This window comes from Aulostomus chinensis, chromosome 11, assembly GCF_037954235.1.
Source record: "Aulostomus chinensis isolate RoL2024-O1b breed Wild chromosome 11, RoL_Achi_v1.0, whole genome shotgun sequence".
Lineage (NCBI taxonomy): Eukaryota > Metazoa > Chordata > Actinopteri > Syngnathiformes > Aulostomidae > Aulostomus > Aulostomus chinensis.
In genome coordinates this window covers 15,559,569-15,578,043 of record NC_141330.1, presented here as the reverse complement: position 1 = coordinate 15,578,043, position 18,475 = coordinate 15,559,569, and the positions used below count along the sequence as shown (strand labels likewise).

Here is an 18,475-nt window from a genome sequence, read left to right as displayed (position 1 = left end):
AGTGCCTTAAGTTATTTTGCTGGCTTTGCAATGAGTGTATATTAAGAGTGCAGGATCATTTATATTAGCGCGTTAATCATGCCTAATGTGATGAAGATATTTGCTTATATTATTTTCTGGTGGCTGTTAATTGATGCCGGTCATGTGACTTTTCCCCTGCTCACACTGATCATGTGACTCTCTACGTATTAACAGCCCAATGTTGCAACCATTCTGTTTGGATTTTTCCCTGATGAAGGCCTCATGTGGCTGAAATGATAAGGCATGTTTTTAACTTAAAGAGCCACATTTGAATGAAGGCTTTTTTAACTTTCACCCTCCTTTGTACCTCAGTTATTCAACGACTCATATGATATTGTCTGAGAAAACTATCTGTTCATATGAAGTACTTTAATACACGTTTTAATGAGGCTGGCCTGATGGAACTTTGCACACAACAGAGTGTATTCCACATTGCCAGAATGTTTATGTTGTATCAAACTGTGTTTTGTGTCATTATTTTAGTCAAATGTTCCATGTATTAGTAATGTATGAATAGAAATGGATGAGCATTGTTTTTTCCCCAAAGTCACATGCAATTCTCACAGTGCTCTGAGCCTCAGGCTAAACCAGGCTAACCCAGCACCAGTTAGCTTTACAAATGTTTTCATGAACCAGAATTAGCATGCTGTTGACATTATCAGCATTCTGTCTGCATATTAAAGGAACAAATAATAAGTAATACTTTCTGATTGCTCGCATGTAAAAATGTCAGCATGCTGCTTGAGTATTAGCAGCAGCTAGCTTGTCATATGCTATCATGAATACGTGTCAGCATCTGAACATATCATTAAAAATAAATAAGAGATTAAATTATTCCTTCATGAGACAAGCTCCTGGCCAGAGCAGCAAGCAGAAAGGTCCTATTGAAAGGAAGAGGCCTTTAGACAAACTGGTCTCAAGAGTGTGCTGCCAATCACGTCGACCATCACAAATGGAACATAAACGGATCAAAAAAGCTCCTTGGGTGTTTCTGTCGTCAGTAACGTGGACATGTAGCTGCATGGTGGAAGATGTGGAAGGAGGACTATTGAATGTGTTTGGAGACATGCACGTTCGGTGCTCTATCGTTGAATTTCTAAACCTGTAAAGGCACTGGAACACCAAAGGAGACAGTGGTTTCTTTTCAATTTGTAACAATTTGGTGCTTATCTGTTTATGCTAACTGTTTCACCTTGGACAGCTGTACCAATGTAGCAGGACACTACTGGGTTTGCTCCATTGCTCACTCTCATACAAGGCTCTTTGCCAGCAGTACAGGGCCCAACTACTATGTGATGTCAGCAAGTCCCTTCAACATTGAGTTTGTCAAGAGCTGGCTGGCTTCAGCTCCTCTGTTGAGACTGATGTGTTATGCAACTGCAATAAAAAAAAACTTGTTTTCAACAAGGACAGTCAAAAATAACACAAGGTAGGACTTCTAATTTTTTTTTTATTATTTTTATCATTCCTCAAGCACACTTTATTCTCTTTATATTGTGACAGCTACATTTTCTGCTTTAGGAATGAATTAGTTTTGCCGTGGTTTCTGGTGACCATCCTCTCCTGCAGACCAGTGAAGGCTCAGGTCTTCTACTTGGGCAGCATGTCCTCAAGGTCGGCTATCACATAGCCAACCACGGCCCACAATGCTGCGCACATGTCCATCTCATGAGGGTCCTGAACTGTCATGGTATCAGCTTCAGTGTGGTGAAACCAAAAATATCGACTGTCTTCAACATGGAGGCTAGCGCCTGGAAGACACACACACACACACACACACACACACACACACACACAAAAGCAACAGCAGGAGCAGGTGATTAATCATAGGCAGATGAAATTTTACACATGAATAGAATCACCATCATCGCATCTGATTTCATGGCGTGGGTAATTTCAGAGGAACTGGTTAAAACTGGTGGCTCAGTCTGACTGTTGCAGACAGAAAAAAAACAAATATTTAGTGTTACACCTTAGGTGTGGTGTCCATTTTTAAGCCAGTGCCAAAGACAAATTTCTATGTTACATCATTAAAATGGACAATGACATCTGAGCTGGAAACTCTTGATCTGATGCATCAAAAAGCTTTTCATTGGGTTGATGATTATTTATTTTGTAACAATTTAAAAAAAAACTATCCTCTGCTTTACTGACAGACATAAATAGTAAAGGTAAAAGAAATATACATATATGTTTATAAATGTCCATACACACCCACTCCAATGAAAATGTTTTTTGTGTTGTTAATATGTTCAAGTGATATATTTCTGAGGCTAGAGAACTTATCTTGATAATAATAGGCTCAAAATTGCATTTCTGAGTATTTCTGCACACAAATGGCTGTGAACCAATGGCAGACCCAAGAAGGCAGGCTCAGGCAGACTGACTTTCATACTTCACAAAGCCACTGGGCGGGGCAGAAGCTCCTGCCCTTCCTACTCAGAGGGGTAGAGAAGATGGCAGATCAGCATGTATGTGTTGTAGGGGGTTGCAATGCTAAGAAGAAAGATAATGACATTAGCTTTCATAATCTACCGAAACACAGTGCTGTGAGAGAGCAATGGATGAGGTTTCTAGGACATAGCAACACAACAAACCACACACTGGTTTGCAGTCAACACTTTACTGAAGACTGTTTCACCAACTGGCTGCAGAAAAAAATGGGTTTTGCCAGCAAGTTAAATTTGAAGCCGGATGCTGTGCCTTCCATCAAGACACCAAGTGGACAGACTGTATCTATACAGGTAAGTTTTTTTTGTTTTTGTTTTCTGTTGAGCCTGCCTGCTAACGTTAACGTTACATTAGCGATGCATGGGGCAACAACACCAAGGCTGCATGCTCTGTCTGTGACGTCAACTCGTGCCTAACTCCCATTTTTGGGCAACTTCCCCGCACGCACACAGCCTCGCACCCACCTCCGAGCCCTCGCTGGGCATCCACGCGTCGTCCTAGCTGGCTTCATAATGTACCACCTGCAATGTCTCCTAGAAAATGTTTTTTCGGGTGTGATGAAAAGTTAACTTTGTTTAGCTTTCCTAAAGAGTCAAGCACCAGGCAAAAGTGGGCAGAGTTGCTTTTTCCAGGAAAGAAAAAGAAACATACCTACGTGTTTGTTTGCTCTCGGCACTTCAGTCCGGACTGTTTTCATAACTTGGGCCAGTATGAAGCAGGACTGGCGGCTAGCCTGAAGCTAAAGGAAAGCGCTGTTCCTTCATTACAAGGTTTTGTGGACGAGTCACAAGCCCAAGCTGTAAGTAACATTTTAGCAGAGCCGAGCTGTGTTGATTCTGTGTCGGTAGTTGGACAATACGGGTTGTAAGTGACGTTGCTGTGTCCAGCGTTGCGCCTCCATGAACTATTGTTCAATGAAGGCGTTCATATTTTGGGGGAACGTGAAATGAACCGCAGCACTGCTGCCTAGTGAGCGCTACAGAACTCGTTCCATCTGGTGTCTGTGAACGGTTCGCTCTCTCGTTCATTGGGGTACCAGATTTCAGGTGAAAATCCGGCTGAAAGAACTCCGTAAACACCGCTTAATATATAACGGAAAAAAACACCCAATCTGGCAACACCAGCCACCAGTGTCGCGCCGCCGCACGCGTCATCAAAACAAAGCAGCATGGAAGAGGCGACAGGAGCGGCATGTTGTTCTCGCCCACGGACAAGACGAAACTCGACTCAGCAAACCAGCAAGGATGCGTCGTATGGTCATTGAAACGAGTTTTATGACAACGTCGAGGAACATGGGAAAAATCTTACATTTCTGTGCAAATTTTGCCCGTTTCAAAAAGAAAGTACGCACTTCAGTCACATCCACCGCAAACCTGAAACGGCATATTGAACTGAAGCACCTGGGTAGCCTTTCAAGGGATGTGCAAGTAAATAAAGGATGTATACGGATACAAAATTGCAAATGAAGACGCAATCCGACACATTGTTTCATTGTTGGAACTGATTTTGCTGTCTGTCGTGTAATGGGGGGGGGGGGGGGCTGGGCAGCGTTTGCCAGCATTTCGGAAGTCCTTGTCGTGGTGACCAATCACGGTGGACTGGGGTTGGTGGGAGCTGTACACGGAGGAGGGCAAGGGGAGTGGTGAACCACACAGTCCGTGGAGCAGGATTCAAAAATACCAGAGAGAGACAGCGAGGGGCTCAGCACCCCGAAGATCGGCAAAGCTCCCTAACAGTCGTCAAGCTGCTCTGTAGAGTCCAAAATCACTTAGTATAAAAACTCTCCTGTAAACAACTGATTCTTGTCCCCCCCTCTTTGATTTGTTACCTTTGTTTATTCTTTGATTTGAATATTTTTAAGTAAGAAAATTTACAAAATTCATTGTGTATTGTTATAAAACCAGGTCATCGAGATTATTATCAAATCTACCAGATTTGAATAAAGGAGACCAGACTGAAAGCGTTAGTTTATACGATAAGGTACGTGGTCATTAAAAGAAATTTTGAAAATAGTTTCCAGGCCTGGGATTTTTTTTTCTATTTTTTTAAAAATCGTCTTTATGATAATTATTATACATATGTAGCTCCATGTGAGCTGACGCGGCCTGTTGTCATGTGATTCTGTAACGCCCCCCCCCACACACACACACACACGTCATGAACTCCACCCACCATTTCCGCGTATGTAGGCTGTTGTTTGACACAAGAGCTTAGCGGAAGCGAACAATATGTCCAAAGTGAGAGCTAAGCATGCTAAGTGCGCAGTGGTGGACTGTAAAGACCCGCACAAGTCAATACTTCAGCTCCCAGTCGCAGAGGACAGACGAGCGGAGTGGTTACAGTTTATTTTTAACTCGAACGTACCAGATACATGTAGCAAACACCTACACGTGTGTGCGAACCACTTTGTGCCGGATAGTTTTTACAACTTCGGGCAGTATCAAGCAGGACTTGCAGTGAGACTTCATCTGAAAGAAGGAGCAGTGCCAACCATCCGAAACAAATCTGCTGCTGTGGGAGATGTAAGAGTGAATGTGCTGTCTCTGTATTTTTTCTCCATTTAGCACTACGTAACGACCAGTAAACATTATAGGATGAAGCTATCGGTCAGACGAGGAAGACAGACCAGACAAGGTTTGTTAATGGCTAGAAAATAAACACATTTTATCGTAGTTTTAGCCGAACGGAGGAGTTAGCATTAGCTACACGTTAGCCAGTGTCCAAACAGATTTGGTTGACTAGTAAATACCATGATGCATACATTTGTAAAACAGCCGTTCAGAAAACTTATTTAACAGTTGGAACCAGCGATCTCAGCAGGAAACTCTTTGTATTGCGGGTCAAAGAATATAAGGATATAATCGCGTCTTTGATTTATTAGCAGCTAACAAAGCTAGCTGCGGACCGTCTCCTCCTCCGTTGACATATCCTCTAAGGTGCATCATCGCCACCCACTATGGGGACGATGCACTTGTGATCGTTCAAGGAGAGAAAACAGCACTAGACATCGCGGGTTGTTTCTCATGTCCACACTTTGAACCACCTGGTTACTCTACTCCTCGGTCCTCTTGCCTGTGACCCGGAAATCGACCCAATTCATGGGCGAAACGTCAGGCAGTCTTTGTTAGTTATGTAATGAAGAAGGTAATTGTGCCTACGTTGAAATACACATTTATCCAGGGGAAGTAAATGTAGTATAAGTTTTAAAAAATCGAGTTTTCCTGCGATGCTCAGGGTCACAGCATCGTTTCCTCAGACATCTATGTAGCGCATGTGGTTTTATTTTGATAGCGGGGTGAACCCGGAAGTGGTTGTCAAATATGTCGGCTCCTCGTGCGTCGCTTTGTGTTGATTCACTCGTGTAGAATGACAGCCGTTGTCTAATGTCAGGGTAGAAGACGCACAGCCCGAGCCGAGTGAGCAGCGGGATAGTGTCGTCATGTCGCTGAAAAGCGGCCACGAAAGGTGCATTATTCCCGGCTGCAGGGCATCCAACATGTCGCTGCACAGCCTTCCAAAAGAGCCGAGCGTCGCAAACAAGTGGATGGATTTTATTTTTGGCGACTTGCCGCGATCTGTCCCGAGTAAATCTTTTCGAGTGTGTACGGCACATTTTACACCCGAATGTATAGAAAACCTGCGGCTTTACGAGGCTGGAGTTGTGTCCAAATTAATATTGAAGAAAGGATCTATTCCGACGATGCGGGACCCCTCCCCAAACATTCACACGGTGAGCCAGACACTGGAGGGGACGCACGTTAGACGAAGTGAGACCATTGGCACGCACGTTGGTGGTGTGACGCAGGTGCGGCAAAGCTATTGCTATGATACACTCTCCTGCCTTAGCTTCATCGGAAATCAAAAACTAAGTTGACATTTCAAAAATTAACTGTGGCCTTAAATTGAAATGGATCTCTTCATTATTGGCTCAATAATTCTAGTTTTTTTTTTTTCCAATTTAACTCTGTTGTCTATCAAATAAAGTATGAGTCACGGCAGCTTGATTCCTTCTCTCAAGCTTTAATTTGAAAAGTCATAACTGAGTGTAAAGGTGGGTTTGCCAGGAATATGATGGCACAAAGACCAAAGGAGGCGCGGTTAGAACTCACAAACATTGACATTCTAGTCTGCATTAATTAGTTGAGGTTTCTCTTTACCTGCCAAAACTGCACCACAGACTATAAAGAGCCGTTAATGGGATGACAGGGTCAAAGAGGCTGCTCAGTCTAAGCAAACAATGACCTGGTTTGTCCTTTGTCCAACACAGTGGTCCCACAATTTGGACCCGATTGCTTTTAGCGTTTAAAATTCTCAACCACACACTCAGACTACCAGTCTTCTGATGATGCAAATCTGAATCATCTTTCATCCATTTCTAGCTAGACCAGATGTTTTACTGTGAACCAGCTGTAGCAAACGAATGTTCATACTAATGCACAGGAGATGTAGCGCTAGTTTGGGTTTCTTTTTCCAGAGTTTGATCTTAAGGATCCCACCAGACTCATGAAGACTCACTATCCCTTGCACCCAGGGCTCCAGTGGCAGCTTAAGTCAGCTCTCCTCTGTACGAGACGTGGCCTGCCAGACTGACCATGAGGAGAAAAAATCAGTGGGAACGCAGCTGTCAAAGAGAACTCTGCAGAATCACATCAGGAGCACAGGTGTCGAATCTGTTGTACCATTAAATGTACCTAAAATAAGAGCATCTGATCACAGGCGTGATTACTCACTATTTCTTTGTGTGTCTGTCTGTGTGCATGCATGCGCATTGAAGCTACCCAAGTCCAAGTGTCCAGCAGAGACTGTGGCGTGTGCACCCTCACCTTCCCCTTAGACAGCCCACTACTGTTCCTGCAACCAACAATCACAGAGAGACCGTCCAAGAGGCCTCGACTCAGCCTACCAGCCAAGGAGGAAGACCCCTCAGAATACAGTTTATGTACCAGGGTTGAGGAACCTCACCACTCCATATGACCCCATGGACAGTGTCAGGAGTGTGTCTTCTCCTTCATCATCATGGCAACTTTACTGAGAGCAAGTGGTGAATGTCAGGTTAATGATCTGACAGTTCACTGAAAACCGATAGTGGTGTAAACGGGCATTATGGCACGCTACCGGTGTCACTGTGCCCTTCAAGATGGGCTGATAAACATCCGTCCTACTGAACTCTGCCTTGTTTGCCTTCATAATGGACTTCACTAACATGGTTGTGCACACATTTACACCCATTAATAAACAGAACACAACAAGCACAGCGTCTTTGTCGAGATGTTTCCTTGGGCAAAGCGTCAAACCCCCTGACAGAAGACTGCCAGTGAATATACTCCAGTAATCATTTTGATGTGTTCTTTTCTGGGTTTTTGCTTTTTAGTGCCATGGATTCTATGGTGGTTTCAGTATCATTTGATCAAAACAAGTCGAGGCAGATTTTTGGCCCTGAGCTCTCATAAATCCCCAATATGAGGTCCAATTAACCAGACTTGCATGTTCCTGGACCGTCGGAGAAGCCACACACACAAGGAGAGGACGAAAACTGCAAATTAAACTTAAGTGTTTCTTGTGCTTTACAAGCATTACTAATTCTATAAGATACGGTCTGTGTCGAGCTGGTTTGTTTCCAGTGTTTAGTCTTAAAAATATCAAATTTAAATGAGAATGTCCACACATATTTTGTGGATTTTTGTACACGTGAAGACACTATGCTGACCAGAGAGCAGGCCAATCATTCTCTATGACGGCAGCTGCTTTTTCAAGATGGATCCGGCTCTGTGGAGGTGCTACTGTGTAAAGAAGTGGTTGTTGTTTTCAGTATGTTTTCTTTTAGGAAAAATACACAAACACATGTTCAGTGTGATTCAATGAAAGTGTTAAAATAAAACACTTGTGCACCTGATCATTGTCTGTTATTTTTTATTACCTTTGTGTTATACATTACAACATTACATCCTAATTCTTTTTTCCCCAAGGGTCTTTTTTTTTCTCTTTTTTCTTTTTTAGTTCAAGCCATCAGTAATCTACTCTCCATATATGGTCAGCTGGTGTGGTCTTTTAAAGAAATGTGACTTGAGTACTTTATTCAGTTCCTCTTCCAAAGGTTTTGTTTCCTTTGTTCAATTTCACTTCTATAATAACTCCAAAGAGGTCTTCTGGACCTCTTAAGTCCAGCCGCAGAGTCAGCAGATGAATGGGTTTTAAATATTACTGTCTGTGAGCCACTTCCTGCTAATTAATTAATTTCAAATCACACTACCAGTGATTTCAGTGAGAAATATGTCACAATGGAGGAAAAAAATCATTTTCAGGTCAAACAGGTGATGCGCTGGAACATTAAATATGTTTTAAAATCCATTCTTTTAATGTAAAGTCAATGAAAGCAAAATCAGAAGTATCCAGATTAGCCTCAGACTCAGGGAGTCATGAAACTGGACCCTGTTCTTCAGGTTCTACGCAGTAAATGTATGTATAAATTGTCTATTAACGGATAATTCATCTCCACTTCAGTTTTTTTGTGATCCAGTAATGCCATTACATGTATTTCTACTGACTGGATTTAGTTCATCCTTCATGCTGTGATTAGTGTACCAGCTATTCAAGGTGCATTTGGACACATCAAGTCTGGTGTCTCATTGCAAGTTGACATTGGGGCTCCAACTGACGATTAATTTCATCATGGATGGATTTTTTTTTTTTCACCATTAACTGTTCAGTCTTTAAAAGAGAGAATCAGTTAAAAATGCTAATGACCCTTAAAAAAAAGCTTCTTTTTTCCATCAAGCAGACCAAAGAAGACTACTTTTCTACTATAAATGACAGGAAAAAAAATCAGCACAAATGCTAATATTTAATTGTTACTGAAACGTTTGAGATTTTTGTATGATCAAAGAAAAGAGAAGATACATAGATTATCTGAGAATTTGACAGCTGATTTTCTGTCTGTCAGCTACAGTCTGAGCCAGTTCATTGTTGCAGCTGTAGTTGCCATTTGGCTCAGAGTTTAAATCTGAATTTATCACCCTCACCTTCCTCTGTTACAAGTCTACAAGGAAGTGGTCCTGTGTTCCAAGCAGTTTTGTAAGAGAAGTTCTTCAAACCAGAATCAATTAAATGGGGATAAGTTGCTTCCTATTTTATTCTTCCTAGTTTTTAAATAGACCGTCACTTTGTCCTGTTTGCTGTTGCAGATGCATCGCTTAAACTGACCTGGGACTCCTGCCTTAAGCCAGGGCGAGATGTCCGTCCCCTCTCCATGTTTCTCCAGTGTGGTGGTATTAATGGGAGCCAACAGTTTGACCACTTCCGCCATCACCTGTTGATACACACACACACACCAAAGTGATTCCCTTAAAATATAATCAAACAGGTTTCAAGGAAGCAATACCTTCTACCTTCTACATTATACGTTTGTTTTAACTGAGGAAAAAAAAACACAAACAATTCAAGTGGAATTGTAATTTTCCTGAATTCATTTCAAATTTCTTATTAATGGCAAACACTAATTTTTAACCTTAGCTAATCATCATTCACAATTCCCCATTTTACAGTTTTGCACACTTATTTAGAATCAGGGTTTATATATATATATGTGTGTGTGTGTGTGTGTGTATGTGTTTCCAGTCCCACCGTTTGAGCAGCATCATTTCCAGTAAACTTCAGAGCCAGGGGTCTGAATGTCCCCAGGTCCGACTCCATGACCAGGCTGAAATCAGACAGATTCTCCTGGGTGGAGAGGAAGTGGGGACGGGAAGGGAAAAGAGCAGACAGAAGTGGAGAGAGGACAAGGGATGCATTAATAGAAACAAAATCAAAAAGAGATCATCCAAACTTTAGACAATGAAAACATGGGCTCAGACGGTGAAATATACAACACTTTAGTTTCGCACCAGAGAACTTTACACATACAAAATAAAACCCCAAGTTAAGTCTATTAACTTTGACACTTGCCTCAAACCACCACTAGGGGATGCTAAATGAGGCTTCCTCACCAGATTGAGACAATTAACATTCTTAATATACAGCTCAAGACAATTTACGTGCGTGTGTGGTGTGTGTGTGTGTGTGTGTGTGTGTGTGGGCATGAAAACGCACTTCATCTCTGTTTATTTCGGTGTTCTTATGTCTGATCTGTAGCAACCCATCACAAGTTCTTCAACTCTTTGTACTCTGTTTAATGTTGTTAAAAATCAGAATGTACTCTTCTTAACTCTTTACTCTGTGTTTTCCTGTTTTATACAGCAGTAAAAGTAGTAGTAGCACCTTGTGTTGATCAAAGTACTGCTGTGCTCCAATACCGCCCGGCTCCTCAGCTGTCCACAACACCGCTCGCAAGGTTCTCCTGGGGCGCAAACCTTGAAAGGGATGAACACACACGTACAAGTTAATTGATACTGTGTGTTGATGGAAACAGCAGTTTTTCTGTAGGACCTATACTTCATACTGAAGGGTACTGTACACGTCATTACATGACTGTGAGAGACTACGATGTACTACAGTGTAAGAAGTGTTTGTTGAGCAACAAAAGCTTTTAAATATTTTTGGTCTTGTGATGGTTTTACTTTCTGACCAGTTGTTAGACTGGTTATTTGTCTCCTGAACTGTCAGTGGGGCAAACTGGTTACATCAACTGAAATATTAACGACCACAATTTACTTACATGTTTTTCATGTCTGCATTTCAACAGTGTGTTTCTTTCAAAGTGTCTCTACTGTGTGTCTACTATATACTGTGTATAAGGTAACCCTGATTGTCACCTAGATCTTTGATGAGTGACAAGGCCTCCCAGGAAATCATGGCTCCGCCCCCATCATCCATAGACCCTTGGCCCACATCCCAACTGTCCAAATGGCCGCTCAGTAAGACAACCTTGCAGATCGTACAGATATCATAAAGAGAGAGACATGTAATCACTGAGAGGAGAGACTGAGGGAGTGCACTGGGACAGTTTAGCTCACTGCGTATCCATGGTAACTTGACCAGTTGTCAGACAAATGCAAGAAATCCAGTAACGTCATCTGACCCACATCCTGAATATATTTCATTACAGTTCATACAAACACACAACAGCCACACTGCCAAATATGTCTCGACTGCCTGTCTTGTGATAAAAAAGCAAGAACATAGAAAAACAGACAAAGTGTTGCTCAGCCTAGATATACGTTCATTTCTGGGAATTTCAGCAGTGAGATTCCCGTCAGTGGGGTGTACCTGATCTGTGGTTCAGAATTCAAAATCATTATCTCCTGTGTACAAGTCGGGCAAGGGCAACAGGCCTGAGGCCACGCAATCTGTTCAAATAACAGTTTCATTTACATCACACACAAAAAAAAAAACCTAAATTTCAAAAGAAAAAAGATTTGGAGTAGAACAGAAATGGTTGTTTTTGTTGTTGAAAACACAAAAATTTGTGTTAATATGTAGCCTAGCCCCCACCCACACACACTGTTTTGTGGGAAATCTATGAATCCCTAGAGCGGGTTTGTGATGCCAGAACTCCCTCTACAGCAGAGTGCATTAATTCAAACAAATGGAACATGTCAGGCTTTAGCTGAGGCGTGGCACACCTCTGGTCAAAACTAAGAAGTTAATCTTGCAATATCTCTCAGTCCACCTCCAAGCTGACATACCACAAAAATTGTAATCGGTACATCTTCACATTCATGGTTATACAAGGGGTTGAAAAAATAGTTTTGAAAAAAGACTTTTCAGTGTCAAAACTGAGCCCAGAGCAATCTTATTTAGATTGTAAATAAAAAAAAAGAAAAAAGAAAAAAAAGGATCAGGGCATTTAAAAATGCAAATTGTCAAAATGATTAGGATATGTAAAAGTTGAGTGGGTGGAAATAAAGCTGATGACTCTGACTGGTTCTCGGATGATTAACTGAGGAAATGATTCACTAAACCTCAAATGTACATCTCTCTCTCTCGCTTCCTTTACACCCCCCCCCCCACACACACACACACAGTCAAACCACAGCTGCTGCTACTGCCAGTCTGAGCACAGTCTCACTGCCAGAAATGATGTCAGCCGTACCATTACATGCCTTTTTTTATAGTGAAAGACTGATTAGAATATTATCTTTTTACACCAGCAACATTCCTCTAATCCAAGTCTCTAAAAAAAAATTCAGTTAACACATCTCAAACATCCACAAAACAAAATGAAAGCTGATAGCTAGAGAAAGAACAGTGCAGAATTTGAATTACACAGATTAGAGACACACTGCAACTGAGTACACATGATGAGTTTATGACGGGCTTTATGTTCTTTGTTAGCATCAAGCCCGTGTTGGGACATCTCAGACTTTACTGTTGGTTGATCAGCTTTCATAGATGTAATTCCCAAGAAATCGTAACGGAATCACACACACACACACACACACACGCACACACGTCATGCTCATTTCGTCTTCAAATGAAAAGCAATGGATCAGACATGGCAGCCCATGTGGTTTTACCCTTTACATTTTAAACAATAAAAACATCAAAGGAGCCTCTGGCAACGCGTCATGATTCATCCATCACATGGTGGGAGTTTTACACGGGCGTTAACTGAGAAATTAAAAATGCTGATCATTAACATTGGTCAGATGAGAAGTTCAATAGTTTGGTAAAAGTGCGTAGCTGCGAAAAGTCTGACTACAGTTCGCATCTCATCACTGCTTTAGCCTTTGCAAGGGAGTTTATTTCAATCCTACTGCACTTCAGAGGGCAGAAAACTCCAACCCAAATGTTTCATACACAATTCTCATGTCCGGCTCCTCTCAAAAACGCAACTGAATGAACAAAGCAACTTTTAAGGAAATATGCTTACTGATTATCCTCCCCAGAGGGTATGAGAGAGGACAGACAACATTTGCAAACGGGGTCTTGGACACAGACCAGCTGACCACTAGTTAGTTTAGCCCAGTGTATGGATTAGGATGAGAGGTGTTAAGGATCTTGACCTGTTCAGGGGTTATCTTCCTCCTCCTCACCTGCAGCTGTGATTAGAAGGCAGTCACTCACAACATTTTTGTTGGCACATTTGGAAGTTCATCGAGCTCAATCATGAAAGTAAGTTCCAACGCCGTCTTTGACTAAAATCACTAATCGAGCTGAAATTGTTCGCTCGACTTGTGCATGTGAACGTCCTAAATTTCACAGCATTTTGAAATGTTGTCTTGATACCACCTGCTATGCAGACCACTTCTTGCCCACTAATGCTGATGACAGGATGGTGATGATATTTCAGTCTCTATAAATCCAGAATCATTTCCTTTGTTTTCTTTTTCAGTTGAGAACAATGTTGTTGTTCCAGCTCCAGTTCTCCAACCTCTCAACTTCTTATCTACAGACTGTTTCGCCACTGTTGATTCTCCAGCCTATCACAATGACGTCATCTGTTGGAATCATTAGTGTGTTTGCGGTCATGAATGTGATGTGAGAATGGGAGGGTGACTCAGGACGCAGCCCTGCAGAACTCCGGTCTTCAGTACTATGGACAAGCATTGCTTTCCTGTACATATAATTTGAGGTTTGCCAGTGAGGACATTCAGAATCCAGTAACACAGGTGTGTGTTCATACCCAGGGGGTTCATTTCATGGTCGAAAAAACATCCTGTGCCTTAGTTCTATTAATGCAGTCAAAGACTGTTTTGGAGAGAATCGTATTTAATTACTTTAAACAGATGAACACTAACACCTTACACCAACTATTTTCTAGTGTGGCTCTGGGTACAATGGTCAATAAAACTATTTCCCAAAAAGTTGCCATGTTTCTTAAAGTAAAAGCAAACAACTATTACCATATAAGGAAAGAATATTTCAGCAGGCCTGAGCACAGACTTGCCAATAGAGAAAGCAATGATATGTTACAGCGGATGTTAAAATTCATTCAAACTAAGTTGATGCTTGCTATTGAGGAAACTGAAGCTAGAGTTTTGTGGATCGAAAAACAAAACCTAAAAAGCAGCCGAATGCTATGTTTTCTAAGCGCCGTGTTTCTAAAGCAAACTACTTCATGCAGCCTAACTGACGTGACACTTCTCAGTATTTCCAGCTGGGCTGAGCTGAGCCGCAGCTCTGGAAAGATTAGATCACACAGACCGGCAAAAAAAAAAAAAAAAGGGCAGACTAAACAGCTGTGGGAATATCTGGAGTCAGCAGAAAGAGGTTACTTCAATCCTGCCTCCTCAAGCTACCAAACGGAGGAAAAGAGAGAGAGTAATGTAGAGAGAAACCAGGACAAATATAACAGGCTCTTCCAAAAATGACATCAACTTCCTGAGAAATTCACTGGAAGTGTCCATGCAAATAGATTTGCTCCAGCCCTAAAAGACTGGGATGGAGAGATGTTGGTGTGGTTTATCTATCAATCCATCCATCTGTCTGTCTATCTATCTACCTACCTACCTGTCTATCTATCTACCTATCTATCTATCTGTATCTAGATCTATATCTATCTATATATAGATATATATAGATATAGATATATATAGATATAGATAGGTATATATAGATATATAAGAGTTAGTGCTACCTGCTCTGGATGCTGCAAGCCTTTTATCTCAGCCACCGTGTTGAAGGAGTCGACATCTGGCAGGTTCTGGGCTTCCATTGTGAGTTTGACGGTGATCTGCTCTCCCCTCTTTGCAAAACGTGACATCAGCTCAGCATCCTCGATAGTGATACAGGCCGTAGGGATGGGCTTGACTCCATCTTCGTAATCCTGCCAGCCTGTGTGGGGACTAGAAAGGTCGAGGCACAGAGACACATGCTTTTATAAATCAAACCTTTACCTAATCTATCAGGCTATGACACATTGGGGATGCGTTCTCTAGATAGATAGATAGATAGATAGATAGATAGATAGATAGATAGATAGACAGACAGATAGATAGAGAGAGATAGATAGATAGATAGATAGATAGATAGATAGATAGATAGATAGATAGATAGACAGATAGACAGACAGATAGATAGATAGACAGAGATAGATAGACAGATAGACAGACAGATAGATAGATAGACAGATAGATAGATAGATAGACAGATAGATAGATAGACAGATGATAGATAGATAGATAGACAGATAGATAGATAGATAGATAGATGATAGATAGATAGATAGATAGATAGATACATAGACAGATAGATAGATAGATAGATAGACAGACAGATAGATAGATAGACAGATAGATAGATAGACAGACAGATAGATAGATAGACAGATAGATAGATAGATAGATAGATAGATGATAGATAGATAGATAGATAGATACCTGTTTATTGAGAAAGGAGTGATAGATCGAATGAGTGTGGCGACAGCTCCCAGTTTGGATGCCTCAGAGGCACCACTAAAACGGTAAACCACCGTCTCCTCATAGCTGACAAAAGGCTGGTTAAAGACCACAATCTTCCCCACAACCTTGCTGGCTCTGTCCTTCAGTTCCTGAAAAGACTCAACCACCAACACCTCCGCCTCAATACCTGGGGATTAGATTAGATTAGATTAGACATTCAAAATATAAAAAGAGACATAAAAACACAATAAAAGCATATGAAAACATAAAAGTAGTGCTCATTGGAATGCTATTATGGTGATTTGGCACAAACATCCACCAGGACTCGGTGATGAACTGAAAACCTTTTGGTGGTCAAATTTCTGGGTCGCTGTGACAGGCAAACAATGTAGAGGCATACAACTGAGACACCTTTATTCTTTAAATTACTTCATGAATTTATTCAATGAAGCAGCCGAACTGTACCATATAGAGTATATCTACAGTAGTTGGGTTTTTACCTTCGGGTGGGGTCCCTATGCTGCTCCCCAGTCCCAGCATAGCCAGTTTCTTGGGTCTAGGTGTGATCATCTCTGCACTCTCTTTCCCTCTCACCCAGTGTGGGATTTTGGCTGGTTCTGGAGACAAAACCATTCCACAACACGAAGATGAAAGACAGAGGGTTTGGGTTTTTTTTTTTTTTTTTTTTTACACTCGCTGGTGGCTCTAATCATGCATTCAACCACTCACCCAGGTGAACATCCAAACCGTCCTCCTTGATAGCATTCGCCATGTATTGGATAGCCTTGTCCAGATTGGCTGAGCCGCTGATACGGTTGCCTATGGTGTCGGTGAAGTCAGCCAGCCGTCTGTAAGAGCGGCCCTGGGCGGCTCCGCTCACAGCCAGGTCAATGATCTGTTTAGCCACATCACCATACTTCGCCACCTCGGCTGCTATGTCTGAGGTCACAGACAGAGATCACCGCTCTTGAGACGCTGCCAAAGGCTGTCTGTGCTACTTTTAATATTTTGATCAACCATGATTTCCCACACGTAGATTTCTGGCCTTGATTAGAGCGTCTGAGGTGAATGCAGTACCTCTGATTGCAAATGGGAACAGCTGACATCTACCCAGGGGCGAGAGCAAGGAGAGACAGATGAGGAGGATGGACAGTCTGCCATTCGCGGCCATCTGCGCATGGACACAGCAATATTATCAAGAATATGCCATTTGTAGCTGTTACAAGCATTATTGCATATTATCTATCCAACAGTACTAAAGACACCTGCATATCAGTAGGCTGGTAATAGTATTACTAAAAAGGTAAATGCAGTTTCTCTGATAGCAATAAATACCAACTAAATGAAATATTAGCTGTTTTATATCGAGAAACTTCAAATGTAGTTGATGCAAAAAGGTCATTTTACTTCCATTTCAAAAATGTAATTTAGTAGTGAGTTACAAGAGTTGAATAAAACAGACAGTAGAAACTCAAGTAAAGAAGACAAACCCTTCAAGCCAAGTCAGCTGCTTTGTCGCTGGTTTTCCGGCTTCGACCACATTTCGAAGACCACCGTGACATTTATACCGCACGCCTGTTGACAAGAGACATCTGACTTTGGCCTCGATCGTTTCACAATAAAAGATTGTCCAACAAGGGCGATCAATGCAGCTGTTTATTCTGAACTTCTGGGAAGAAACAAAATACCGGACAACGAATTATATCGTAATACTGTCCCAATTATTGTTTCTTTTCATTGCTCAACTCTCCTCAATAATACAAAGACTCACCTTGGTCTTCCGTGTTTTGATCTTCACCGTGCAAAGTGAGGTTTGCTTTACACTGAAAGGTTGTTCTCACAATCATCAGTTGAGAGTAAAGGGTGCTCGACAAAATCCTAAATTAGAGGACTGTTGATGTTACCAACAAATACGAGACCACAGATTTTGGTGCTAGTCTTAGACCGATTGGGATTACATAGTTTCGAAATAACAGCTATGATGCACCACGAATGGTGGGAACATCGGCTACTTTTTGCCTTCCAAAATTTTTTGGGGAGATTGAACACAACAAAAAGATTTTTCTTTTAAATCATTTTAACGTAACTTCAGCTCCTCTTATTTGTCATCGACTCCAGTATTTGTCCAGACAAAGACTAGCTTTCCTCTCACCCTATTTAATTTCAAACAATTACCTGCCAAAAGCTATTGTGTCTTAATTTCTCATATTATACAGTGATCAAATTATAATGTTACTCTTTCACGGGGGATTTTCCTATTACCAGCCTGTACATGACTGCATTGCTGATAATTGCAGATGCCAAAAAGAAGTGTGGTGTTTGGAATGAATCTTATCCTATGAAAACACGTCGGACCATGTCTCTATCTTCAATTTGCACTCATTCATCCATCAATTTTCTAATTGTGTTTTTACAGCCATTAGCATGTTCCACCCTGTGAGAAGAATCAGATAACTCAAGCTATTCTTGAACTCCACAGCTTTGGTGAATTCTTATTCATGAACTCATGAACAGGCAGTTAACAGCTGTTTGCTCTCAGCCATTTGCTTTCAACACAAGACATTCATTCTCTCTCCGTCTTTCTGTGCCATTTGTTTTTTTTTTCTTCTTTTTTCTTCTCTGCATCATCAGGTTTTGGAAAACATCTGACCATTTGGCTCCACTCACATGCTGCTGGCTCAGTTTTAACGCAGTGGTTTGAAACTTTTCTCTGGCACCAACAGTTG

At 41.6% G+C, this 18,475-nt stretch overlaps 1 protein-coding gene and 1 long non-coding RNA gene across 3 annotated transcripts; one reads left to right on the top strand and one right to left on the bottom strand.

Moving 5' to 3' along the window:
- Positions 1–1,454: 1,454 nt before the first annotated feature.
- LOC147253600 (carboxypeptidase Q-like) lies at positions 1,455–17,312 on the bottom strand. Its single transcript, XM_086218865.1, has 11 exons — positions 17,240–17,312; positions 16,827–16,920; positions 16,479–16,688; positions 16,250–16,366; positions 15,729–15,936; positions 14,987–15,194; positions 11,220–11,331; positions 10,726–10,817; positions 10,093–10,188; positions 9,673–9,778; positions 1,455–1,772 (listed from the first exon to the last, which is right to left on the bottom strand). Exons 2-11 carry the CDS (start codon positions 16,918–16,920, stop codon positions 1,612–1,614), a joined length of 1,404 nt encoding a protein of 467 aa, XP_086074991.1. The 5' UTR covers positions 17,240–17,312; the 3' UTR covers positions 1,455–1,611.
- Positions 2,931–8,347, top strand: LOC147253601 (uncharacterized). 2 transcript variants are annotated; one of them, XR_015118566.1, is made up of 3 exons: positions 2,931–3,271; positions 7,004–7,133; positions 7,247–8,347. It is a non-coding gene; the product is annotated as an uncharacterized LOC147253601 (long non-coding RNA). The 2 variants fall into 2 exon arrangements; XR_015118565.1 differs by lacking the exon at positions 2,931–3,271 and adding an exon at positions 4,654–4,994 and having other exon boundaries at positions 7,247–8,346.
- Positions 17,313–18,475: the final 1,163 nt, after the last annotated feature.

Excerpts from the sequence above, each read along its gene's own strand:
- LOC147253600 (XM_086218865.1), bottom strand. The coding sequence starts at position 16,920 with ATGGCCGCGAATGGCAGACTGTCCATCCTCCTCATCTGTCTCTCCTTG. Across the intron at positions 16,367-16,478 it reads CGGTTTGGATGTTCACCTGG|AACCAGCCAAAATCCCACAC; the intron begins GTGAGTGGTTGA and ends TTTTGTCTCCAG. Across the intron at positions 11,332-14,986 it reads GCTTGCAGCATCCAGAGCAG|GTTGTCTTACTGAGCGGCCA; the intron begins GTAGCACTAACT and ends ACGATCTGCAAG.